The sequence below is a fragment of the Cygnus olor genome, chromosome Z, assembly GCF_009769625.2.
Source record: "Cygnus olor isolate bCygOlo1 chromosome Z, bCygOlo1.pri.v2, whole genome shotgun sequence".
NCBI classification, from domain to species: Eukaryota; Metazoa; Chordata; class Aves; order Anseriformes; family Anatidae; genus Cygnus; species Cygnus olor.
In genome coordinates, this window is record NC_049198.1 from 11,830,528 (window position 1) to 11,857,332 (window position 26,805).

Below are 26,805 nucleotides of genomic sequence, written 5' to 3' on the forward strand. Positions count from 1 at the left end.
ATTGACAGTTCTTCCAAAAAAGCCAAGTGATTTCAACTGTTAGGGACCCTATTAGTGATTTTTCAAATTGAGGTGTAGTGTCCTCATAAATTCAAGTACGTATTAGAAAACTCTGCCCTTCATGTTCTGTACCCATCAGCTCATGTATATGAAGCTCAAACAAAACTGATGACTAAAATAAAACATGAAAGGCAAGTCCTTGGTTTCCCTCAGGAACAGAATGCTACCTATTGCTCCTCTCCTGTGTATGAAGATGTTTATTTATGCATGACAGTATTATTAAAACGACATTTCTAACATTTACGCAAGGCTTGCATGCAAAATAACAGGATTTTTTTTTTCATTTTGAATAAACTCAATGGAAGGTAAGGATTAAAGTATAAGACAATGACTGTAAAAGGTGAGCCTTTACCCGTTGGTAAAACAGCATCACACAAAGTGTCTCCAACATCACAAGTACCTCGAAGATCTTGAATAAAAAGCATCAAAAGATTGTGCTCTCAGCTTACTCTGGGTTATCGCATGGTCTCTCTGCGCTCTGAACTCCTGCCCCACAGGTCCTTGTGCAATGGGACCAGGATGACCAAACACCCCATCCACCATGGACTGCTTCTGGAGTCTTGCCTACTGTAATGCACTCACCAGAGAAGCACCACTGTCGAGAGAACAAACAGGACAAACAGGTTAAGACTATTAAAACAGAAAAATGTTACATGAATTGTTATTTCAGTCCCTGAAGGTTGACAACTTAGTGATTGAAACAGAGATGTCACAGGACACCCTTCTTTTACACTAAACAATAGCAGAGCCATTCATGGTTTTTCTGCTTCCATTTTGCAGACACCACAGCTCACGATCACCTTGTTTTCTCCACATCGAGTTCCATCCGCAGCAGCATCCAGTTTGGAGCGACAGGAGCCTTTCACTGAGCACCAGAGTGTTTGGCAAAGGTTCTGGAAAAGAAAGAAAACTGCAGCAGTCTGAAACAGAGCTGAAGAACTCCAATGGCCAAGAGTTTCAAAATATTTCCCACAGTTTTGTACATCAATTTAGAAAGCCTTATAAGGGCTGTATTTCCAGAGACATGTTCAAAGTTTTCCACAAGTTAGGACCCACCAAAGGTCCAAATTCAGGTACTCCTCATTAGTGTACAAGGAGGGACTACATGACAAATACAAAACAGTCAGTACTTTCTATCAAGTTAACTAACCAAACTATATTTGTGAGTTTAAATATTCCCCTCATAGGCTGCTCACCTCCTAGCTATAGACTGGAAAAATGGTTTTACAAAGTTTGGCCAGTACTGTTTACGTTGAAAGTGAACAGTCTGCATTATTTTCGTTTAAAGAGTACTAATGAATACAGTATTCAATTTTGTATTGCTGTTTGCCTGAAAACATACAATGAAATAAAAGGTGACAGAAACCACGCAGGTAAATGAAAACAATGTCACATCTCCAAGTACAACAGCCAGGTTAACATTCATGAGCTCCCAAAATTGAAGGAGGAGAAAGAGATCAAAACACAGGTCTCTTAAAACATCAGCTAAGCAGACAATGAGGGAATGATCTAAAAGAAGTCGTCCAAGCTATCTATCTGAGAAAAAAAGCCCAGTAGGCTGGGAAGAGCAAGGGCTCTGGTTGGTACATACTGGCAGATTAACAAACTCAGAAACAGGTGCCAGTTCAATGCAGTTCCCTGTCAGTAAAGCACAGAATTTCAGCTGCTGCTCTGCATGCAGGGGTCAGCTCTCTACACAAGGGACAGAAACTCCTGAGACACAAAGATAGCAGGTCAAGAATCGTTACAGCCACCTTACAGCAATTGCTCTTCACTCAAGCAGAACTATTTTCTATACAGAAAGGAGAGACATCAAGGGCAATTCCCCCTTGACAGAGGTGGTTAATACATCTCATGCAGACCTGACACAGTTCACATACAAATCAGCTTCTCTTCTGGTTTACATACCGAAGCCCTGCGTGCTTAGGAAATCCTAAGTCTGTGGAAGACCATTTGCAAGTTGGAGAAACCAGGGGTGTCAAAGAGACTGTGCAGTCCCAAATGGAACAGCAGAAGCAAAAGCCCAGGAGCTCTGGGCCAAGTCTTGGCAGAGGGTGTTTAACTGCAGAATTCAGTACTGGGAAAGGGAACAAACCTGGCAGCGTTTACCTGTGAAACTGAGACAGCTCTGTGTCATCACATAGGAGAGCTAACAAGAACTATCCCACTACCAGCTTCCACTGGGATTCTCAAAGTAAAAAATATGCTGGGCTTGGGAGCCAACACTGAAATTGGACATTTGGGAAAACGCAGCCCCAATGAGCTAGCAGCAATGTTTGGCTGAATTTGAAATCAAAAACTTGGCTGCTGGTTTCTGAGCTGCTTCTACTTAAAATAGCTAAGCTTAGGCATAGTCTGTTTTGAGAGAGATGGCTGTTATTTATGTTCTGCATTGTATGTTCACCAGGAAAGAAATTTGATAATACAAAACGTTCCTAAGTACCCTACATGTCCAGTTGGAAATACTTTGTCTGGGATATTGCATCTCTGCTCATGTAGCTGCTTTTGGCCGATATTTACAAGCCAGAGATTGTTTTGCAGTTCCCTATTTATAGTTCAAGAGTAGCATTACTGTGCAACTCTTTGTGGAACCATCACTGTCAGCATGTAAAGACAGAGCTAACCAAATGTTCTGGCTGATGAATTTTCCATGTACCAGAGCTTTTCTCCATCTCTAAAAATACTGGAGCACTGTTTACTTCGTACTTTTGGAAATACATGAAGAACAGTCAGAAATTCGTGACTGTAACATGGACTCACTGCAAGGCAAGTGATTTTATCATCAGCAACATGATGTGTACACTTTCCACCCTATCTGTGAGATGAGTCTGTGCCTTGATGCTAAGCTCCTGCAGTCTGTCCTATAGAAAGCTGGGGATCGATCCACATACTACTTGGAAAACTCCTCCCCCTAATCTGTATTTTGCTTTTCTTTTCACGTTACAGTGACAACATTTATGTACTTCACAGGATGCTAGAGGACTTTTGTAAGTGTAATCACTGAACCTTTGGGCATCTTCAGCTATATACTGATATATACTAAATACTGATTCTTCCCTAAAAAAGAATCTGTGGATCGAATTGAGACAGACATTAAAAGTTACACAACAAACGTAGCTTGGTCATTGAATGTTAAGTAAATAGTGGAAAGGTAAATAATAGTCTGACCTCTTAGATGAAATGCCATGCAAACTATACTAATTCACAATTAATTTTCTTGCCAGTGCAGCTACCTGCAAAACACAGTCCTTGCACTAAAAAGCAAAGTAAGATGATATCAATTAATTTTCTGACATATATCTAGCTGTAAAATTGGTCCATCAAGAGATGCTGAATGTAAAGGCCCACAGGTTCAAACCCAAGGAGACACAGAATGAACCAGCACTGCAAAATTACACTTTAATTTTCTATCTGTACTGTCGGACAAATTACACTAGCTAAGGAAACTGGAACAGCAAATGAAAGCAATTTTTCAATACCTGCTTCAGATTCAGTAGTTCCAGTTCAACATTGGTAATCATGTTATCTATTAAGGCTAAGGGAGATTAATCAGAAGTAATCCCTCTAATAGGAGAGTAAATGAGGATATGCATAATTATCTAAATGGAATAAACAATCAAGATCAGCAGTTCCCAATCCAGATTTGTGCACAATACCTTGCCTAGTGAAGACACTACTTCTGCCACAGCCCTGCTTAACACGCAGAGGAAAATGTTATGCTGCCAGCAAAGTTTAATGAATATTGTTGCCCAAAACTCAGCAAAACCTAGTGATCCCTTAGCTAGATTAGCACTTCAAACCACTGCTTCTGAACCCCTCTATGTAGGAAAGGACTGCACTGAGCTTCATAGCTCTGAACAAGCTACGTACAGTTACAATGGCACAGCATGACACCATAGCTAATATAATCTGCTACTCTGCAGTACTTCCTAGCTCTTGCAGGGAATTGTGCTGATGTCACTATACTGTTCTCATGCATCTTCACATAGCACTGTTTAACTGTGCTGTGAGATAAAACCCCAGGGTAACTACAAATTACCTGTTTAGACATAAAAATCTCATGTATTATGGGGACACAGATTTTCAAAGTCTATGGATTGAAATTTCCTTTAATTAGTTAGACCATAGTGAGTATGAAAAGTCAAGACATATGGGAAGAGAGCACAACCCTGATTTCTTCAGAAAACACTTCCTAAAACTGAATATTTGTTACCAGTATGATTTGGTCACTTGAAAGCTATATTCTTGAAAAGCATCTTGTTTTTGATAATAGGACTTAAGTTCCATTGTTAATTTACCTAAAATCAGGATTGTAATTTTCAAACCAAAATGACTCCACCATTGAACCACAGACACTTAACACCAAGTATGGGGAGATCCAGTAAATGTCTTGGAATATATAAGGCCAACGGTGCAACAAGTCTGCAGAGTAGAATTAAAACACTGTGTTAGGCAATGCTTGTACTGTGCACCTAGCCTACGAGACTGAACATGCTACACATGTAGATAGCAACTGAGGTTCACTGACTGCACTTCTGTTCCAAATGTTTAAGTTGTCATTAGGAGAAAAAAGAAAAATATAGAGCACTCACATCCACATCTTCACAGAAAGTAGCGTTGGAGCCATACTGAAGCTGGCACTGGTGATGCACATCATAAATCATTCCAGGAGCAATGATTGGGGACTTTAAGACTTCTTTTTGGGGGATATCATCCAGACAGAATCCCCACCCTCGGCTAAAAAACAAAAATTGCATATTGAAAAAACTAAACAAAACAAAAGCCATCTTTTTGACACTTCTATACAGACTTGCAATATCTAATTGTTAATGGTAATTTTTGATATGGCCTTTGGAAACAACAGTTCCAGATTCCAGCTAAGATATGATGAAGTGATACTAACAAACAGCACTTTTTTCTGGTAGTTTATGGAACTTTTCACACACAGTTGTACTCATTTCAGGGAAATGCTACCGCCCAATCACTCACTCTAGGAAACGTGTGATGTATTCCTTGCTGCACTGTGACCAGGTGAGCGGAGTAGGATCATACTGCAACTGCCGGGACATGATGTATGGGCGCTTTCCAACAGGCTCACAGTCGTTCTCTTTTCCGTCATGCTGGATACCAAAACTGGAAAAACAAAACAACATCTAATAACTCCAGCTGATCGGATGTACCGCAACACTCATCTATAGGTTCCACACTGTGTTTAAAAGACACTAGGGTTTCCTCTGCCTCTGGTGAACTGCAGATACCTGTTTGTCAAAAAAAAATACCCAAACATATAAATCTGACCCAAAACGTACCAAAAATCTACACTCCAACAGGCTTTCAAATGTATCTGTTATGCACAGCAATATTATCAGACAAAAAAAATTAAGAAGTGGTAAAGATTACATGCGGAGCTATTTTAAGGGTGTCAAAACACCATTGCACAATTTGGCCAGGAGTGCCAGTTTAAACCTCAAAGTTATGTCAAAGCTTCTAGAGTGCTTCCTAGCTTGTGGACCCAGTTGCTTAGACTTGTACTACTTTAACTAAGGTCAGGCTTTGTTAAACTTTCTTGCACTCCCTTATTATGTCTTTATTGTTTCTTTTTATATTGTTTCTTTTTATATCTCTTTTGGTAGATTTAGACAAAGACATTTTCCACATTACTGAACTTCAGTGGATTAGCCTCCAAACTTCACTTCTTCCTATTTAACTTCCTCCAGTTGTGTCTTATAAATAGATCTCCATAGCAAGTCTTTCCAACAGCTTTCTCTTCAGCTTTTTTGACTTATTACGAGATTTCTTTATTCAACAGCTTGTAAAAGTCATAAACAAAAAACTTTGTGTGGGATTCAGTTGACTAAACATAGATGCCTCCACATCATCTCAGTGTGAAGGAGATTATCTGAAACAACAATATACAGAGATATTAGTATATGAAGGATTTTGACACCTGCATTGTTAACATCTGAAGTTGTATATGTTCTTGTGTAAAAGAGCAGTGAAAACTAACTCAGGTCATGATTCAGTAATGACTCAGACAAAGACCTTTCCGGTGAGTTTGAACCACTAAGACTTTGTTTCTGGAAAATGTAATTGTACCATGACTCAAATGTTCCAAACGCAGAGCATGATTTCAGTCAGAATCAACTCCAGTAACAGGCCTGAGCTATAAAATCAAGTGTGTCCCCCTAGTGATAGGCCCTTTTCCATGAACAGGGTCTGTTGATGCAGGAGGCTGTGAACATCTAGAGGGACAGTATGAGGAAGGGTGACTTTTGGAATCCATTAAAAATGGGTTTAGGTTTTTTCTTTCTCTCTCTATTTTTTCTTTAATCTGTTCTTACAGACTTTTATTAGCCACATTAGAACTTTTTAATATATATACTCTATGCTGGCTTAAGTGAAGGGTGGTTTCAAGTTCACGATGAACTCTACAGTATTCTGCTGTCTTTGAGGAGACAATACTTAAAGGCAAGGAGGCCCTGCAGCACTCCTGCAAAAGCCAGTACAGCAGTACTCTGTCTCACAGCATCCAAAAGACAGTGAGTTACCAGCCATGTAGGCTAGACCAGGATGTCACACATGGCTCTATGGGGAAGAAGTGTTTTCTGATAACGAACATTAATGAAAAAGCTCCCTGTCAGCAAGAGGTTGTGGGGACCAAGAGACTAAACCTCAAAGCACCTAGATCCAATTATGAATGATTTCATCCTTATTTGCTTATATTATTTCCTTTCTGAGAACTGACAGGTTGAATAAAGAAAGGCCAATTAATATGTAAGTAATCTTTTTATCAGATTTTATATCTCATCAGGAAATACAGACTCCATCCTGAGTGGAGGTTGGGTGCATAACGAAAGTAATGTGATACAGCAATGAACGTGTCACCTAGCCAAGCAACATGGCCCAAATGAAAAGTGCCAACATTTTAGCCAAACCGAAGTATCCACAAGAATGTTCTACTCAGGGAAAGCAACTCAGTCTCAAAAGATTTAAAAATCAAAATACTTCAGGTGATCTTAATAAATCAACTAACCAACCAAAACACCCTCACAAAGTGGGAATACTGTGAAATCTAGTTTCAAGCAAAAAGACCCAATCATAGAAAAATAAAAAGTTTAGCCAGGTCCAAAACTAAATGCCTAATAAACTTAGTCAACTTGACCTATGTGAATCTACAATGGGAATATTAATCTACGGAAACTACCAGTTACTAAGACAAGACAAAAAGTGACTTTATTTGTTAATAAGACAGGACTTGATATTTCCATGAAGTTTGGCTGGTTGAATTAAAAACAGTTTCTAGCTAAATCCAAAATACTCAAACACCCTGATAGAACAGGAATGTTTTATATAAATGGTTTCGATTAATTTGAAGATCATATGAAGTAATTGCATAGTAATTCAATATGTGCTAGGAAAAATGAGTATGGGAGAAAAGGCATTAAGTGATGGTTGTTTGCAGCTTAATTATGTAAATGTACTGCCATAGCAGAATGTTAAAAGGGGTATACTAAATAATTCTAAGTATAAACAAAGGTCAAAGGCTTAAGAATCTCTTATTCCTCTGCTCATTTAAAACCAGCATGGTTTTGATTTTAATAATAAAGAGACATTAACTCACTCCTTGTTTTGTTTCTGTCTGGCAATTCAACTATTAATAAGCAACGAGTAAGTTAAACTCGTCATGGTCCCCCTTCACTTCCAACTATACCTGTGTCCAAGTTCATGAGCAATAGTGAATGCCAATGGAAGGCCAGAATCTTCATTGATGTTACAGCTTCTGTGAGGCTGACACATGCCTGACAGATGAGACAAACCTAAGGTTTCACATGGACGATTCATGCCAGCACAAATGTCCTTTCTAGAATTACAAAAAAAAAGACTTGCCATTAAAACAGTTTTAAAGCAACTGCAGAGAGTCCCTTACATTGGGTTGAGTGTCCCTCTCATAATGTATCAGTGCTAATTTGTGCTAATTTTTTTAAACAAAGCATTGTGATAACATTTTACAAACATATGTGTAACAACATGCACTCAATCTGGTACTATTGTATTACAGTGCTATAATTTGTAATCAATATTGACATTGCTGTTGTGCCTGAATACATATGTTTTTTCTCAACTTGCGAAAAAAGGTTTTAAAATATCCACCTCTGACAGTGTTTTGATTATAGCACATCTGAAGTTTCTAGCACATGCCTGATGATGAATGACATGCAGAAATTCTTTTCTTCGAATTTTGTACAAGGATTTATTAGTCAGAGCAATAGTTTTCTCTCTAGTGATCCTCTCTCAGCCTCTTTAATCTGATTTAGCTTTCACTAGGTCTCTTATTTTCTTGAAGAAAAATCTCCCTTTAATTCCACTACCTCACTTAGGGCACCAGACCCACAGCTACAAGCATCCAGTGTGCTGTTACAGAAAAGTCTCCATACTACTGTCTTGCCAAAATCCCTGTAAGCTGTTTAGGCCAACAATTCCCCTCCGTCAGCATGGAGTATTTCCCCTAGCAAACAGGTGTGTGCTGCTGTGTCAGTGCCAGAATTAAGGAACTGCACATAGTCAAAAACTGGGCCCTTCTGTCAAAAGGTTTGGCCAGATTCTGTCCAGTCTGCTAGAAGAACTGAAAGAAAGACATGCATTTTTGAGCTCTGAACAGGACAAGTCATAATAAAAAAAACCCAAGGCCTAAACCTGTAAAGGAGGGAATGAGATAGACCCTCACAGGGATCCTCAGAAATCTGGGATTTTCCTCTCCCAGTTCAGTCAGAGCAGGCAGAGGGGGTTACAACCTAATCTCAGGCTCTTTGGAAGTACATCCAACCGCAATAGGATCTCCTCTTAGGTTAAGAATGGCAACTCAGATCCTGTATATCAGCACTGCCAGGTACAATGCATTTGCAACCATTGAAGGGTTGCCAGAGTGGTGATCCAACAACGTTTACCCAGCCACGCATCGGCTTCATTTAAATGAACTGTCTGAAGCCTGTTCATTTGGAGAGGTAAACCACTCAACATTTTGAGAATTCTTTTTCTTGTCCTTATTTTAAGATCTGTTGATTTTCTTACTCTGGAACCTAATCTTTCCTCTAAGTTGTGTGCAGATTGCATCCATTCTGACAGGCCCACAGAATTTCTGCTTCATGTCCTGCCACAAACTCCCTGGGTAACCTCATTTATCACCTTTAAGTTTTGTGTGCCTCCATTGCTCACATGTAAGAAAAATATTTTCTCTCCCTCTGAATACTGAGATAGTAATTAAAAATCATCACACTTTAAATTGTAGTCTTCAAAAACGTTTGTCCATTCTGAACTGCACCTGTGTATTATTTTAGGATTTGTCATTATGGAGTTGCTCACCTACACGATAGGTTGTTTGGTATATTCCTTCAAAAAAGATTAAAGAAGTGACTGAGCATTAAATGAGACAGGATCAGGTGGGGTGAAAGACCTGAGCTCTGTAAACTGCTAATCTCTTGGGACATACAGTTCTCAATTTCCTGACTAAGATGCATCTCTAATAAAACACCCACATACGTATATAGAGTGTTATATGTACTTTGAAAACAAATGAAAAGCAATAACTTTAAAAGGTACAGCAGGTCTAACCTTAACCACATGTTTTTATAATATAACTCATATTCTCTGCCTTTGTGAATGTCAGGTATCCTCACACTAGGTTATTTTTGCATTAACACTGTGTTTCTGAAACAGCGCGTCTTCATCAGATAAATCACTTTACTGGGAATGCAGAATGAACTAAATGACAACATAAGCTTATAAAAAAAATCATCACCAAAAGAAATACACCTAAACAATATCTAGTCCCATCTACTGAACTTCTGTCATACCTGGTTAGAAGGACAGCCACATCGTGGTGTGTAGGGTTGACATCACTCTTGGGATTGACACTCTTTTGCCATTTGCAGAAGCTGGCTAGTGTCTTATCAGCATGGTGAACTATCTTCAAACCTTGCTAATGGGAAGTGAAAGAAAATATTGTTGTAAAGACAACACTGTATTGCAATAACATGTCAGCAATGTTAGCTATGAAGTCTTTGAAATACAGTTTTTATGCTTATAATTGATGCAGCTAACAAAAAATAAAAGGCAGAATGTACCTTTTTTTTTTTTGTAAGTGGGCTTCATAAAATCCAACAGTATCAAAATTTTTGAACAAACATTTTGTATTTTCTCGAAAGCAACTTTTCTTTCTTTGATGAAGGGGGTTACAATTAACTAGCATGTTAGTCACTAGCATGTTTGTGACTCATTGTTATGTGAACAAACTCATGAATAATTGCACTTCTAAGGGCATATCTCTTTCACAATGTTCTTAAATTCCAAGAAGAGACAGTGCAGTCACAGATGCTTCTTCCTCATCTTATGATTATATAACATACATACATGCAAGTTACCAAAACTTCTGAAATATAAAGTATGCAAATTAAATTAATTAAGAAGGACTAATTTCCCCTTTCTGGTCTTGGGCACCTGTTCAATCTTTCCTTATTTTATTAAAGTAAACTTTTTACGTAGCATCTAAATAATGTTGCTACCAGGTTTTCATTTTTGAGTAACCAACCCCCAAATTTTTAAAGATAACCACCACGTTTGCTTCCAGCATTGCCACACTCAACTGAATAGTAATCCATGTTTTATTTTCAAAACAGACAGAAATTTAGCAAGTACACTTAATTGGAGGTCACCACAGACTTCAGGTCTTAGCTGTCCTGTTTAAGACATGAACTACTTTTTTTGCCTGCTTATTCTTAATTCACAAGGCATAGCCTCACTCCACGGCTTTGTTTACTGCCTTCCATAACATTGGGACCATTTGGATTATGGTCACAAACCATAAGCCACTGAGAAAATCCCCTCAATGTGTTCCTGCAGTCAGAGCAGGCTATGTTACTCATGGTGTTTTAAAAATAATTATAAAATTATCACAATCAGCATGTATTTAAGCATGTACAAAACAGTTGTGTATGACTGACATTGGAAACCACCAATACACAGCTAGTTCACAGCAATTAGCATCTACTTAGACCTCATTTTTGTGCTTTGAAAGAGATCTAATAAGAAAAATGTGTATTGCAGTTGTACTTATAGATTTACTTCAAAATAGATTTACTTCTTCAGGGACCTGCAAATACTCTAGCATTACACTTTATAATGCACTTCAGATAATGTCAGGTAATTAGATTCTGAATGGTGACACATACGTTAATTTTTGTTTCTCATCTAGTCTTCCTTGGCATCCCATGTTCTTTTGACACTCAAGAGATTCCATTTTGCCATTCCCAATTTACCCATTTTAATTACGTTTTCCTTGAGGATTTTATGCAGAAATACCTGAAGTCATGATCTAAATACTTTCCTGTTTAGGAAAGGATTTATTCTAAAAGCAGACGTGCCAAAGTCAACAGATCAACAGAAGAGTAAAATGAACAAATTATTTTAAGCAAACAAACCCTCCTCTCCACAATTAGGGCTCAACTCCCAAGATTCATAAATAATATTTTAAGGAAAATTAAAACCTTACCTCCTCCTCCTCGAAGAGGATGAGCCGGACCAGCACAATGTGAATTGCATTGCCAATGCTTGGATCATGGAACAACCCTGTGACCTGTGCCAGAGCCAGGAGGTATGAGATTAACTGACTCCTCTATAGCAGAACAGAACTTTAGAGAGAAAATATGACATCTACTTGTCATATCACCTTGGGGTGTGGGGTGTAGTTTTGTTTTTCTTTTATTTTTAGATCCCCAATATGCTTCACTGAAAATTTAGTGAAAACTAATGTTAGAACTACCACAAAGGGGTAGCTCTGTCAAATGAGTGATGCTACAGGACTTGGCAAAAATTACTAACCCAAAGAACAAAAGCACAGATTACACACACAAGATTATTTTATGTCCATTTGTCCTCTAGAGGAATGCACCAACTTTGGGCCTGCACCCTTCACTGTCAGCTGAAACACTTCAAAGTTCTTGAAAAATATTAGCAGAAATGAATATAACATCTGCAGTCATACAATAATGATGGAGAGATCATCTCAGGGTGCAAAAGAACAGCATATAAAATCCTCATGTTTTGGTTTGATATGAATCAGTTTCTGCCACAACAAAGCATTAGTAACTCTGTATTAGGAAAACAGAAATCAGTTAAATGATGGATACTCATGTTCTTACAGCACAGAAGAGGATGTAAAAAACAAAAGCAAAGATAATGAATCCATATTAAAAAAAGAAGGCAAAACATTAAGGCAAGAATTGAACTCCAGAAAAATTTGGCCAAATAAAATGTGATAAGCATCACAATGTTGAATTAGGCAGAAGAAAATGGAATCAGAATAGTATATGGTGAGAATCTATCTATAGGTGAGCTATGCCTTATATCACATGAAATATGAATGGATAAAATAGATTGCATTTAGGTCAAAATTGGTTTGGAGAATACCAATAATGGAGAAATTACTGAGATATAGTGGAAATTGTGATTTTAAATACAAAGATTTGATTTGTCTACAATCCTTTTTCAAGATATGGGACTGGAAATTGAATCATTTTGGGTAACCCTAATATCTCAGGTACAGACTGCAGAGAAAATGCTAAGACTTGTTTGTTCCTGAATCAAATCATGGCAGTGTTTTATTCCACAGGTTTTCCCTGTGTAGACAAAACCTCACATGCTTAAACCATCTTTGTGTCTCTTCACTGAGACTCATTACCTCACTAGCTAGCCAGACCACTCAGGGTACTGTCAGGAGCACACAGTATAAATGTAAGGGATAGATCAATTGTCATGGCTAGAATTACACTGTGATTAATTTTGTATATATTACACACACACCATGATAAGGACATAGAATACACCTTCAACAGACTCTCCAAGGTCAATACCTGTTAAGATACAGATAACAACATGAAATAATCTGAAGTCTGTCTCAGGAAACACTACCGCTTTTCCCAGGTCAACTTATGTTTTGAAATTTGTCACAGAGTAAAAAACATTGAAAGTTAAACTGTTAAACTTTATCTTCCTTCCTTCCTTCCTTCCTTCCTGCCTTCCTTCCTTTCTTCCCTCCTTCCTTCCTTCCTTAACATGGTCTTTATATTTGAAGCAGAAAACTTATCTAGAAAAACAGTCGTACTCATTTTGGCTGGTATAGAGTTAATTTTCTTCATAGTAGCTCATATGGTGCTGATTTAAGACACAGATGTTTCAGCTGTTGCTGAACAGTGCTTATTCGGTGTCAAGAATTTCTCTGTTTCTCACAATGCCCATCAGCAAGTAGGCTGGGGGTGTGCAAGAAGTTGGGAGGGGGGATAGCTGACCCCAACTGACAAAAAGGGATATTCCCTAGGGGAATTCCGAAGGCATAGTGTCATTCTCAGCCATAAATGCTGGGGGGAAGGGGGAAATGAGAGATGACATTTAGAGTTATGATGTTTGTCTTCCCAAGTAACCATTATGCATGATGAAGCCCTGCTTTCCTGGAAATGGCTAAATATCTGCCTGTCAGAGGGAAGCAGTGAATGAACTCCTTGCTTTGCTTTGCTTGTGCACACAGCTTTGCTTTACCAATTAAACTGTGTTTATCTCAACCGAGGAGTTTTCTCACTTATACAATCATAGAATCATAGAATCATAGAACGGCTTGGGTTGGAAGGGACCTTAAAGATCATCTAGTTTCATTCCATCCCCCTGCCAAGGCAGGGATGCCACCCACTAGATCAGGCTTGCCAGGGCCCCATCCAGCCTGGCCTTGAACACCTCCAGGGATGGGGCATCCCTCTAATATCCTTCTAATTCTCTTCCTCACCCCACTGAAGGCGGGGGGGGGGGGGGGAAGCAAGTAACTGTGTAGGGCTTAGCTGTCTACTGGGGCTAACTCGCAACAAAAGTGGCAGAAAGGAAAAATATAATTTCAAAAAACAGTACTGTCAAATATGTAAGTAGCCAAATCATTTCTGTTAGGTACAAAACCTACACCCTAAATGTTTTTTGGCTGAACTTCAGTAACAGCATCTGACTCCAAACTATACTATCTTTATAACGCTAGAGCAAAGTTCAAAGTTAGTACAATTGCTAGTGGGCTCCCGTATACCTTTCTCATTCAAAGACATGGGAAAGAATCCGTAATGCTTAAAACTGTAGAATTTCTCTCTGTTGCTGCAGCTACTGTTCACTGGTCAGCAACAGGTTCTAGGGGACAACAGAAATTTCAGCTAAACGGAAGTTAGTGCTAGAATTTATAACTTTGGAGTGTAGTCCTCAAAATTGAGAATTGCAGAATTTTCATTTAAAATCCAGAGAAAAATGACATCTATGCAAAATAAAACGAAAAAAAAATGCTTTAAAAGACAGAGTTTTAATGAGTACGTATGAACTATATTCCATTTCTTTCAGTGAACAACGTTACTGACTTGTTTCCAGGTGATTAGCAAAATAATAAAGTTAAAATTTGCTCCATTCATCTAAAAACAAACAAAAAAGGAAATGTTTTACATACCATATTCATTATAGTGAGGATATATGATTCCACATGGTCACTTCCATGATACTCAACCATCTTACTGTCTGCAACCACAAGCGTCTCCACCCATCGCTCCTTGCTGACAGATCGCCGAGAAACCTTTCTGACAGCCATATGGTTCTGTTCCCATTTCTCCCTCCGATGCTCTTCTTGTTTGAAAAAGCTGAGGGTATCTGGAGTGGTAAGAAGCAACAGTGACTTCAAAATATTTTCCAACTTGACTTACATTTGTTGTGTATGGCAGTAATACTTGCAGACAGTAAGGCAGCATTGTAGAATCACACGATGATACAGGTTGGAATGGCTGCCACCCACCTGATCAAAAACTTCAAAGTGACATCAGCCTGCTGAGGGCCAAGTCCAGTGAGGTTCTGAATATCCCCCCAGTATGGATTAAAAAGTGCTCTAAGATACACATCCAGTTATCCCTACCCAAATACCAGTCACTAAAGTGCAAGTCAGAGCCAAGTTCAAAAAACTGAAATGGAGATGCCCTTTTCAAGGTTTTCTCTTCCATGTTTTAGCTCTTAACTTTCTCATGATGCCAGTTCATAGTTTAAGATAAGGGATATACTTTCTCCACAGGCAGCTCTTATCCTCAGCAGGATGGCAAATTAAGCCGAGCACTTTGGCACATCCACGAATGGTTTGTACTGTACATTGAAAATATCACTCCAGAAACCCTAAGGGGTGGGAATGCTTTACCAGTAGGTGTCATCTAAATAACAGTGAGGCAGAGAGCTGTTGGCCCCTCAGCTGCCTGTCATGTTGTCTGACTGGTGAGACCCTTAGTGCTTCCACTGTAATTTTGGGATCTGCACATCCAGATTTTTTTGGGAAGAATTTTTTGCTATGCTGAGTTACAGGCAACCTTGCCCTGCACTCAGCAGGGATAGTTACTCTCAAGAATAGAAGAGAACAGAATAGAATAGTTCAGTTAGAAAGGACCTTCAAAGACCAGCAAGTCCAACTGCCTGACCTCTTCAGGGCTAAACAAAAGTTAAAGCATATCATTGAGGGCATTATCAAAATACCACTTGAACACTGAGAGGCGTGGGGCATCAACCACCTTGCCAGGAAGCCTGTTCCAGTGGATGGCCACCCTCACGGTAAATATATTTTTCCTAATATGCAGTCTAAACCACCCCTGGCACAGCTTTTTGTGCTTCACTCATACTATCTGTGAATGCCAGCCAGCTGCATTACCAGAGAAGTACTGGAAATGTAAATATCCCTAGGCCTGAAAAAGAAATGAGAGATGCCAGTCTGACAGAAACTGGTGGCATTTTTCCAAGCTAGAAACCAGAGAAATACTTTTATGGTGCTGGGATTCCCAAGTCCTAAGAAGGATCAGGAGTGCTTCTTGTTATTACAGACATTGCCGTAGCCCTTTGGCATCTCATTCATGGAATAGGATGTCCTAGTTCCAGACAGGGCACGTTCACAGGCCTCTAACTACTTACAGCCTGTCCAGCATTACCCCACACCACTGTGTGGCAGGGGACAGTTATCAAGCATTACCTCCATCTTCCAGCACTACCGAGCAATAAGGGACAGCTTCCCGGACCACACTTCCCTGCAGGTATGGATGACCTGGTAGCTAGGTCTCAAATCTGTGTGTTCACATCAGCAGAAGATCTGTTATGCCTCTGTCACCAAAGTGCTGTTTGCCATTTACAAGACCTAAGTTCAGTTAGAATGTGCTGTGACGTGTTAAATGTCTATACGTAGCACCACTGGACTATCAACAATGTGTATAATATACCTCTCAGCATAAATGGCATCTGATATCTTGGGTTATTGTATATGTGCAACAGAAGAAGCACAGGATTTTAGAAATGGATTCTCTGAGTTCAGTCTGAAAGTTGCATAGAGAAAGAAATCCTGGTACTGATGATGTATTATTTATAAAATTGGAACATGCCATATTAATAATCAAAACTAGAGCAGACGTATAACAATTAGAACTGACTTCAATACACAAATGTGTGTTACACAGATGCTCTGTTAGTTAACACACATGATGATCTGTTAGACTGTGCTGCACCTGGCATGCATCACTGACAAGCACACAAACATACAAACTTACCCCATCCAGGTTCATTCTATTCAATGGAAGCCTGTACTTGCCTGGACTGCTTTCTAAAGCATACTGTACAAAGCTTGATTAGTATACTATGCTAATTAATTAATATACTATGCAGGATGTCACGTATTCTATATCGTAGATGCAGAATATAATAAATAAATTAAAATAGTTGCATGAACTGGCATTTGCATTTTAAAAGATGCTGAAAATACTACTTGTGAAGGCCAAAGAACTGCAAGATTTTTTACTTTCTTGGCAAGACAAACCTCATAAAAATAACAAAAAGTTTGAATAAATGTAAATGAATTCCAGTAAGCACATAAGCTGCTAAATTTACCATCCATAAACTGTCACAATAAAAAGCCCAACAATATAAATTTCCTTTGTGATTACCAACCCAAATAATATGTCAATGTCATCCTATGTAGCCACACAGACTGTGCTGAAAATATATACCAACTAGTAAAAAAAAAAAAGTGCTCAATAAAGAAAGTTCTCTTCCCATCAAGTCAAGGGACTCAAAGAGAGCAATACATTTTGGTATATTAATCTTGAAGAATGAGCTGCATGGAAAAATAGTTTCTTATCTACCTGGAAAAATATAATTTGTGAGTAAAAACAAACAGAATGAATTGATTGGTTCATTTTGTTTTGTTTGTTTGTTTGTTTAAGAGAAAGAAATGAATCATCTCTGCTATAATCCCTACCCTAACTCCACTAACAAAGGCTGCAGCATCACTCCTGCAGTCTTCCCCAACCTTTGTTCAGTTACCACAATACTCACCACTATTATCAGGGCTATTTATGAAATGCATTCATTGATCTCTCTCATATATTTCTGTGGTTTTCAGCAGTCTTATTTTTCTCAGTAGCTACATTTTCAAGGGTTTTGTCCTGAGAAAGACCTTCCCCACAGCTATATGAACAAAAGATCCTGCTCAGACTGCTGGTTAAACCATTTGCTTATGGCCATATAAAACACCATGTCAGAGGTCAGGCTTTGTACTCACATCCACCAAAAACTTTTGGTTATTGTTTGGAGAGGTGATAGCTCTGTAGGTAAAAAATTTTAAAGCCATTCAGACTGCAACAACGAACAGTCCTCAGGTTTATTGATCCAGTTAAGCAAAAGGCTATGAACTGCAGGAAAGTCCAGAGAAGAGATCTGAGTTATGAAAATTAATGCCATGTAGCAAGAAAGTGCAGCAGTCAAAACCCTCTCCTAAGTGTTAACCCCTTCCAGTGCAGGGATCTAACCTAGACCCAGGATGCTGTTGAAGAACTAGATCCCCAGCTGTGGTAAGTCTCCTGGCAGCTTTGTTAGTGAGATGACGCAGAAAGAACCTCTTGGAGCTACACTAACTTACAGGCAGCTTTAAAGCACGGTTCTACTTATGCTTTTGTATCTCCACAAATGATGATTGCCTCTTTAAGCTTTTCATTCTGAAGTAAGATAACATCGCTTTACTTTTACCTTAAATTTGCTAAGTGTTGCAAGTGATTTCAGAGTTGCTGAGAATCCCCAGGTGCTCTGTTGGCCAGTAATGGCAATCTTAACAAGGAGTCCACAAGTTCAGGAATATCCAAGAAGGGATGGATAGTTTTAAACCTTCTAACACACAGTGCTGTCTGAAAACAACCTGCTTGCTTCCCACCCCGCCATCATAAATGCTGAGAACGCCCCACAAGTAGAACAGAGAAAGGGGTTTCCATGCATTTTTGAAAAACTAGACATGGGTAGATACAGTGCTGAAATCCCTAGGAACAGAAAAAAAATATTGCTGAAAGTACACCCTGGATAGTCACAGACTCAGTAAACAGAGGGTTGGTAAGAGATTCAGTTAACAAACTGCATGAATTCAAGCAGCAGCATTCAGAAGTTTCTGTCTGTTGTGGGAGATAATTTTACAGATGTGAGGTTTTTATTAAAACACCTGATTTGGCCAAATCAGTCACATACAATGTTATGTTGGTCATATGTGACATCCAGCCATATCACAGGACAAATTGTGTAGAGGTCAACATTTCACCGTCTTCTTGTTAGAATTTTAGAATCATTAAAAGATTGTAGGTGTTTTTGTTGTTGTTGTTTTTGTTCTTGTTTGTTTTTAAAATCAAAATCCAATTGTTTTTTAGTGAAAAATAAAAATATCTCCTTAAACTGTTCATACAAATCCTACCTGAACTGGACAACATACTTGACCTCTCAGATATGCAGAAAGATTTTAAGTTAACTGTGAGTCTCAATTAAATAAGAAAAACAGAAGTACAAAAAAAATTATCCAGTACAGGTTAAAGCTGCATGGCCTTTGGGAAGGAAACAAATCTATATTATTTTAGCAAATCAATTCTGTTTTACATTAAGTGGCAACAGAAATACATAGTTATTTTGCCCAGCCCCTATTAAGATCAAGCTTTCTGATCTTTAAGAAGCAATCTTGATAGCTGCACTATAAAAAAATGTTCTTCATTTTGAACAACTCATCCACTCAAGAAGTTGCCTATTTTTCTTAGTTTTTGTTGTTGTTGTTCTTTTTTTGTTAATTTCTGCCTTTTTTTTTTTAAACCCCCAACTCCCTTGAAGAGTTGATACTACTCAGTTGGCTTACAGACATTATGTGAGATTTCCATATCAAAGGCTCTCTTTCCACCTTTGTTTCCTGCAGGTGTTGCTCAAAGAAGAGTGCGGCATACAGTACAACAGACAGGGACCTGAGGGTGCTAACTGCACACAGACACCTTTCAACACCTTTGGAGGTGCACAAGGGCTTTGAAGAAGCAAAGCGAAAATGTCTGTAAATTCCCAGGAGAGAAGAACGCAACCTTTGACTGAAGGATATCAGACAAAGTATAGTAGTACGGATTTATGTCTTCACTTTTTATCTTCACCTCCTTTCTCTCTGCACAAGAGCTCTTTCATTTTTAGCACACTGTATTATTCTATGTCAATATGCTACATCTCTAGACATGAGGTATGAACAATGTTAGGGATGCTAGAATATTAAATTCCATACTGTTCAGAACTTTCTAAATTATGATTTTTCTTAAAACCTTCTCTTTATGTCTTGCTCTAAGACACGCTCTTAGGTTAAGCATTAACAAAAAGACCACAGTTTTGGGGTGAGTTCTTCAAGAGGTCAATAAACTCTGTTGCAAAGCAGTCACCGTACAAGGGGAGATGAATAAGCATATGAAATCATTTTTATAAACACTAATCCAGTGCTAAAAAGAACACAAGTTCAACCATAGACTAAATAAAGGGAAGGTTGAAGAGTGACTCAGCTAATAAGAATTAAAAAGACAGTAAGACAGAGGAAAGCAACATGGCTTTCTGAAAAGTGATCTTCATCTTATCAGCTTTGGGCTAGAACTAATAAAAGACTTGGCTTTTATGTCAGGACAAGCTTCTCACATAACCAATGTCCAACCTTACCAGGCTGTATCGAAATTCCAGTGAGGACACAGGACACACGTCCTGAAAGCACAGAGCTCCAGGACATGGCTGCAAGCCGATGACAACATGTTTCCCCTTGGTGCTGGGAGGACTGTGTCTCATCCCTGAAAGACCCAGTGAGCTCAGTCTCCATGGGCATGGGAGCCATTCCTCCCACAATGATCTGGGCTTTCCAGCAGTCTGCACAGGCTCCTGACTGTCCTCATCAACATGGGAACTGGGTACAAATTGTTCAGGATTCACATGTAGTTCCAGAAAGAGAGGCCCATCTCCTGCCTTCCAGGCAGGGAAGCAGCAATATTCCTAAAAACTCCTTTCCTATGATTACTTACATACTTACAACTCTGGTGGCTCTGTATGCTTTGTCAGCAAATGTATAGCTTGCTCTATTCAGATGCAGCAGACTGGTTGCTAGAAGTATACATCGCCTTGAGCAGCAAGGTGTCACAGTTCTACCAGCTGATTTACTGCAAGAACTTACTACTAATCTACAAAACTAAAAAGCAATAGTTTACTCAATACAGTAAGTGAACCCCATCCCCTGGTCTAATTCTCTTTGCTGAAATAAATAAGGGAAGGATTTAGAAAAGCTCTGTGTCACTAAGTACACTAGTCATTCTGTATCCATGATCTCTTCTTACACATACAATTTCGGTCACAAATAACCTTAATAAAAAACTAAGTCTGGATGCTGACAATGTGAGGGTGAAGATTCATGCACTGTACAGAAAAACTGTTGTAAAACAAGGAAGAAAGGATGAGATTTTAAAACAGAACAGGTTACCAAACCAGCTCTTTTTATGAGCATTTCTGAAACAGACAAAGCTAAATCACACAAATGCTTTGTGAGTGTTAAACAGTGTTCACAAAGGAAGCTACTACAGCTATTTAATCATGTACTTCCCATGTTGACAACAAACATCCAAGACACAACAAAAATAAGCACAGGTAAAGAAAACTTGCATCTTTGCAAACTTTAATTTTAACATTCCTGCTGTCAAAAATATCAACAATAAAACAGTGGAGTCACATCACTCTAATGCAGAATAAAGTTAAAAATTGTGTTGACTGATGCAGTCAATCAGATGCTGCTGATAAGTGTGTCTGTCACTCATTACCACTTACAATGGAAGGATGGAATGAAAAAATGTTCTGCACTACTGGCATCAGGATGTATACAGAGAACAATGTCACAGGAAAGATTTTCCTTCTGTCTGAACATTCTCCTTTTTTTCTGAGGGATTAAATACAAGTCAATAAGGGACAAATATATATATATATATATATAGGTCCATATGATGCTGTTCTAGAAGTACATTACTTAATGTGGCTTGAACTCTCCATGCTCTTTCATCTGTTAATTTTAGCGGCAGGTCCCTCTTATTCTGCTGATAACATCAATGTGGTGGATGAGAAGAGCAAGGTGACTTTTCTATGAATTTAATCTAGCACTTGTTAAAATGGCATCTTAAATCAGTTTAACTTGCCGCACAATTCTTCTATTTTTGTTTTATGAAAACAAGTATCTTCTAAAAAAGAATACATCTCACTGTGAAACAAATTTACAAATTAAATATTCCCAATAAATTATGTCTGTATCTTAACGTCTGTAACCAAATAATTTAAGAATTGCTGACCTCAGTTAAAGAAAATGTAGTTTTGTGAAACTGTTATGATGTGAACAAGGATTTAAACATATGGGCTTTATTAATATTTTTTCTTCTCTTTACATACCTGTATGCAACTTCATTTGCATGAAATGAAGGCAAGTGACTAAAAGCAACATCTTGAATTATTTGTCTGTGCATTGTCAGGGCTGACTTATGCTCCAGTGAGGTTAACAGAATAGTATCCAGAAGCTTTTCAATCAGACTACAAAGATTTCAATTAATGTTCCACAAATTTCATTCAGACTATAATGAAGAAAAATAAACTGCTTATATGTTGGTGGTCAGGGGTCACCAACTTCCTTTAATCAGGAATAAGAGCAAGGCTAAAAGGCCCCAAGGATCTTATTCTTGCAGTATTCCCTAAGTCTGCATGCTGTAGGAAAGCATGTGTAGATACAGCAGCATTCAGTAGTGAAAGAAAGGGTTGAAACTCTAGAAGGATACATGCTTTGTAGAGCTTCTTGGATGTATGGACAGGACAGTTATGAACCAGCAGGAAACTGGCAGCACGGGCCTCTGGAGTGCCTATTTTCTTTTTGAAGGACTACTTAGGACTATATTCCAAAGATTTGGGCAGTCAGAGTGATTTAGATCATAGAATCAAAGAATCATTTAGGTTGCAAAAGTCCTCTAAGATCACCTGGTACAACCTTCAACCTAGAACTGCCAAGTCCACCCTTGAACCATGTCACTAAGCACTACCTCTACACTTTTTTTTGAAAACCTCCATGGGTGGTGACTCAACCACTTTCCTGAGCAGCCTGTTCCAACGCTACACAACACTTTCAGTAAACAAATTTCTCCTAATAGCCAACTTAAACCTCCCTTGGTGCAACTTAAGGCCATTTCCTCATCTTATCACTTAGTGCTTGGGATAAGAGACCAACCCCCACCTCGCTACAACCTCCTTTACGATAATTGTATAATGAGGTCTTTCCTGAGCCTCCTCTTTTCCAGACTAAACAACCCCAGTTCCCTCAGCCACTCCTCACAGGACCTGTGTTCCAGGTCCCTCACCTTCGTAGCCCTTCTCTGGACATGCTCCAGGCCCTTGAGGTCTTTTCTGTCATGAGGGGCCCAAAACTGAACACAATGTTCGAGATGCAGCCTCACCAGAGCCAAGTACAGAGGGACAATCACTTCCCGAGTCCTGCTGGCCACACTATTTCTGATCCAAGTCAGGATGCTGCTGGCCTTCTTGGCCACCTGAGCACACTGCTGGCACATATTCAGCCAGCCATCGACCAATACCCCCAGGTCCCTTTTTGCCAGGCAGCTTTCCAGCCAGATGGCAGGTTCACTTACCACGAGGCAGGACAGGAGAGCAATGCGGTCTTAAAGCTGTGAGAATTGCAGCCAGCCTCTAGAGAGACTCAAGAGACAGCTGAAAAGGGCCTTCTACTTCCTGGGAATTAATAAACCAATGTACCCAGAGGCAGACTGGGTGCTGCACCACAAGGACTGGAGAGAGTCATTCCTCTAGGCAGCTTATGCACCCGTACACGTATTTAAATTCATAATACTAGCTAAACCCCAAACTGGTGAACGTTAGCAGTTCATTCTTTAAAACAGAATTACTGAGCATAATCACAGCTGATTCAGGGATTATAAACAAACTGGCACACTTCCCTGTGCAAACATTTTATTTCAGAAATGTTGTGCAACTGCTCTTTTATGAGAGGCTGAATCCTCCACGGTACAGATCTCCCTCAGAAGTCCTAAATGAAGAAACATTTTGTTCTGTTCCTCAGCAGAACCATGAGCTGTGCTACAGCAAAGGAGAGAGGTATATTAGCATAATGCACTCCTCTGGTCTATAATGTGCGCCTTTCCACTCTGGTCCACCCTCCAGCCAGGATACAAGTTTCCTGGGGTTTGACCAGGGATAAACAGCTGCAGAGCAGAAAGGGAGGGTTTGGGATTCCCCTTGAGGGAAAACAGGAGGCCTCTTTTCCGATTTGCACTCGTAGTCAGCTCTCAGCAAACAACTCAAGATTTCCTCGCCCTTCTCTGGAGAGAACTGACTGCTGCTCCATACCTCCAGGATGCACATACTGTTTTTTTTCCAGTCTTGCAGGAACTGGGTAAGGACTCCTTCCACAGAGACACCCTTCACAAAATGCTCTCTGTACTGTCACCATCACCACAAAAGCAGCGTGACCAACACTATTTTGTCTGCTTATGTTCCTCCACACATATGAATCAGAAACGCTGGGTGGGTTTGAGAGCCTCCTCCAGGTCTCCAAGAGCTGAGCCATGTGCCACAGGAACTCCTCTCTGGCTTTTCTCTTCAGCAAATATAGCAAAACAGCCACTTGCGTCTTTCTGTGCAAAGTCTGGTACAGAACCAGCTGAGACCAGCTGCTCCTGCCTCCTCTTGCGGTGGGATAGGAAGTGAAAGGCAGAGAGGCGGCGCAGAGCAGCTGTGAGATGCCACCTCTCCTGTGTTTACTCAGACTGGCGGGTGGTCCCAAAACAGGATGCAGCCTCCCTGTGGGTTGTGACCCTGCTCCAGCTCATATTTTCAGCCTCACAAAGCAAATTCCAAGTTAACAAGAACTGAATCTTGGTGGATTGCTTTGCAACTGTCTGTGAAAAGTGTGGCTGTTGAACTAAAGCTATTCCACATCACCCACCTGTGTCCTCTGCTTGGCCTGATCTCTTTGCATTCTTCTGTTCCTCCTGCCCTAACTTCCCCTCCTCTCTTTCCAAAATGCCAAACAGCTCCCCTCCAAGTACTCTGCAAGATTCCAGTTCAACTGTAGCTCCCATTCACGAGCTGAAGCATCCTGAACTCCTTGTCTTGTTTTTATGTCTGTCTCAGATGTTGGCACGCTCCACTCCGCTGCCTCTGTTCTGCTTTGACTTGTGCTGGGTCATGGAAAGCTCAGAAAGTGCTGCTCAGCTAATCCCCCAGGAAAGCTCCAGATATTTGTAATATTCAAAAACAGCAAGCAGACAGTTGTGCCTGTCAGATCTTCTTTGACTTTCTAAGTTTATTAGTTATATTCTCCCTGCTAAAATGTTAAATTATGAGATCTTTCAGCTAAGGGCAGCATTAACTTTGGTTTACAAGTGGCAGGTTTTGTCAGTTTTATTTGTGACTCGAGTGTTACAAAACACAGGACCTTGGGATATAACTTCAGGTCAAAAGCTTGCACTGAAATCTGCCAGGTCTTAAGTGAACTGTGGAATAAATCACTTCAAATTACATACTGGGATGAGCCCACTTCTTGATACAAGGTTTGGCTGTAATAGAGAGGCTCCAGAAATATTTAGGGACCAAAACAGGTACTCTAAGTTGTGTCAAAACTGCTTAGGCCAACAACAAGTAGGAGCTCTACACCTTCCCAAGCCCATGGGAGCTCCCCATTCCCCTCCAGACGTCCTACTGGGTACCATGAATGTATACTATCTGTATAAAGAGATTCTCTATAGAAAACATAACTCTCATTGAATAGTTGCTCTGGGGCAGTCTCTTCTTGTTAACTAAGGAATTTCACAATCTCTGCATAAATCTTGCTGTCACAAGGAGGGCTCACAAGAAGTCCCGATAGGCTCTGTAAAGGAACAGAAACTTGCACAGTATTCAGTATTAATTGACTGTCTACAGCTGTCAAATCACCTTGTATATTTAAAATAGTGAGCAAATTTACATTTCATTTTTCATTATCCCACTGACTTCAGGAAGTTGGTGGCAGTTATCTTCATCTCAGCCATAATTACTAGAAATAGTAATTTTTATTTATTTATTTTTCCACTTGGGCAATATTAGCAGTACACTGGGCTTTCATTTTCTAGATACTTATCTTATTGTTTTCTACACATATAGATTACTTTCAGTTGCACCTTAAAAGGCATTATATTTCACCTATCTTTATAACTCTAGTATTTGCTTCGTGCTCTCCTAGACAGAAGAGAACAAATACTGATGGTATTTGTGGGATAACGGATTGGGATAAATGTGGCAAGAGGTTAAAGTCAGCAGTGACATATAGTATAGCTCGTATTTGATGCTCTTTAACTAGTCAACTATAAAGTTGGCTCCCTTAAGTTAAAGACTACGTAAAGTTTTCTACAGCAGTTTCTTGACCACTGATGATCCATGAAACATCTACAAGACTGTCCAAAAAACTAATATTTCTACACATATGAGTAAGCCAACAAAATAAGAGCCATATAAATGATCACTCAAAGCTTATCTGATGTTTCAGTAGGACATAAATGAAAACTGTACAAAATATTCATTTTTCTCTCATCCAAACCAATTGATCCTGCAACTAAAAACAGGTTCTAAAACACTATTCTGTATCAGCAATTAGTAATGACTGACAATCTTGACCTGCTATGAGTTAGCAGAGAGAGCAGCCATCAAAACGCTATTTCAAGCACTCACTTCTGACATTACTACAATGCTTAATTGCTTGTCTCTACAGTTGTAAATTCAAGTGACTGAAAGTGACTGAGAAAGTACTATACTGGCATCCAAAGCTGCAGGAAAAATTTCAGTCTGCTACTTTTGTCAAAAAAAAAAAAAAAAAAAAAAGATTCAGGTCAACTGAAATGCTTCAAAGTAATTTGCGATACCTTAAAATTAATTCAAAGAAATAGCATAAAAGTCACATGCTTCACTTCAAAATTTTGAAAATTACTTTTTTTTTTTAATTATGCAATCATTTTCAGCCTAAGTACAGTTCTGTTTACTTAAAACAGGCTGAAAAACATAAAAGCTAAAAAATGTTTCATTTCACCCTAAAAATTAAGAATGTTCTATTTAAGCCTGAGCAAAATGCTCTTTAATATGAAATCATTTTCTAATTTTCCTTTTGTTTTTCGTCACAACAAAATCACGTTTCAGAGCTCACCCTAACCTATGCGTTATTTCCCTCTTACACTCAAATCCCTTTTATTTTCCATTTTAAGCAATGAACCAAAACTTTTTGTACAAAAAACAACCTGCTGGTAAGACCTCAGTAGCTGCCTGCAGAAA

General features: G+C 39.1%; 1 protein-coding gene across 4 annotated transcripts in view; it reads right to left on the reverse strand.

Annotated features, from left to right (window-relative positions):
- Positions 1-26,805, reverse strand: part of ADAMTS12 (ADAM metallopeptidase with thrombospondin type 1 motif 12) — a 167,861-nt gene that overhangs the window by 61,644 nt on the left and 79,412 nt on the right. For all 4 annotated transcript variants that reach the window (XM_040542130.1, XM_040542132.1, XM_040542131.1 and 1 more), the window contains 8 exons: positions 14,579-14,775; positions 11,606-11,689; positions 9,912-10,036; positions 7,772-7,921; positions 5,050-5,193; positions 4,653-4,797; positions 861-953; positions 510-655 (listed from right to left, as the gene is read on the reverse strand). In XM_040542130.1, the coding sequence (XP_040398064.1) occupies positions 510-655; positions 861-953; positions 4,653-4,797; positions 5,050-5,193; positions 7,772-7,921; positions 9,912-10,036; positions 11,606-11,689; positions 14,579-14,775 (1,084 nt within the window). The remainder of the gene's footprint in view (positions 1-509; positions 656-860; positions 954-4,652; positions 4,798-5,049; positions 5,194-7,771; positions 7,922-9,911; positions 10,037-11,605; positions 11,690-14,578; positions 14,776-26,805) is intronic.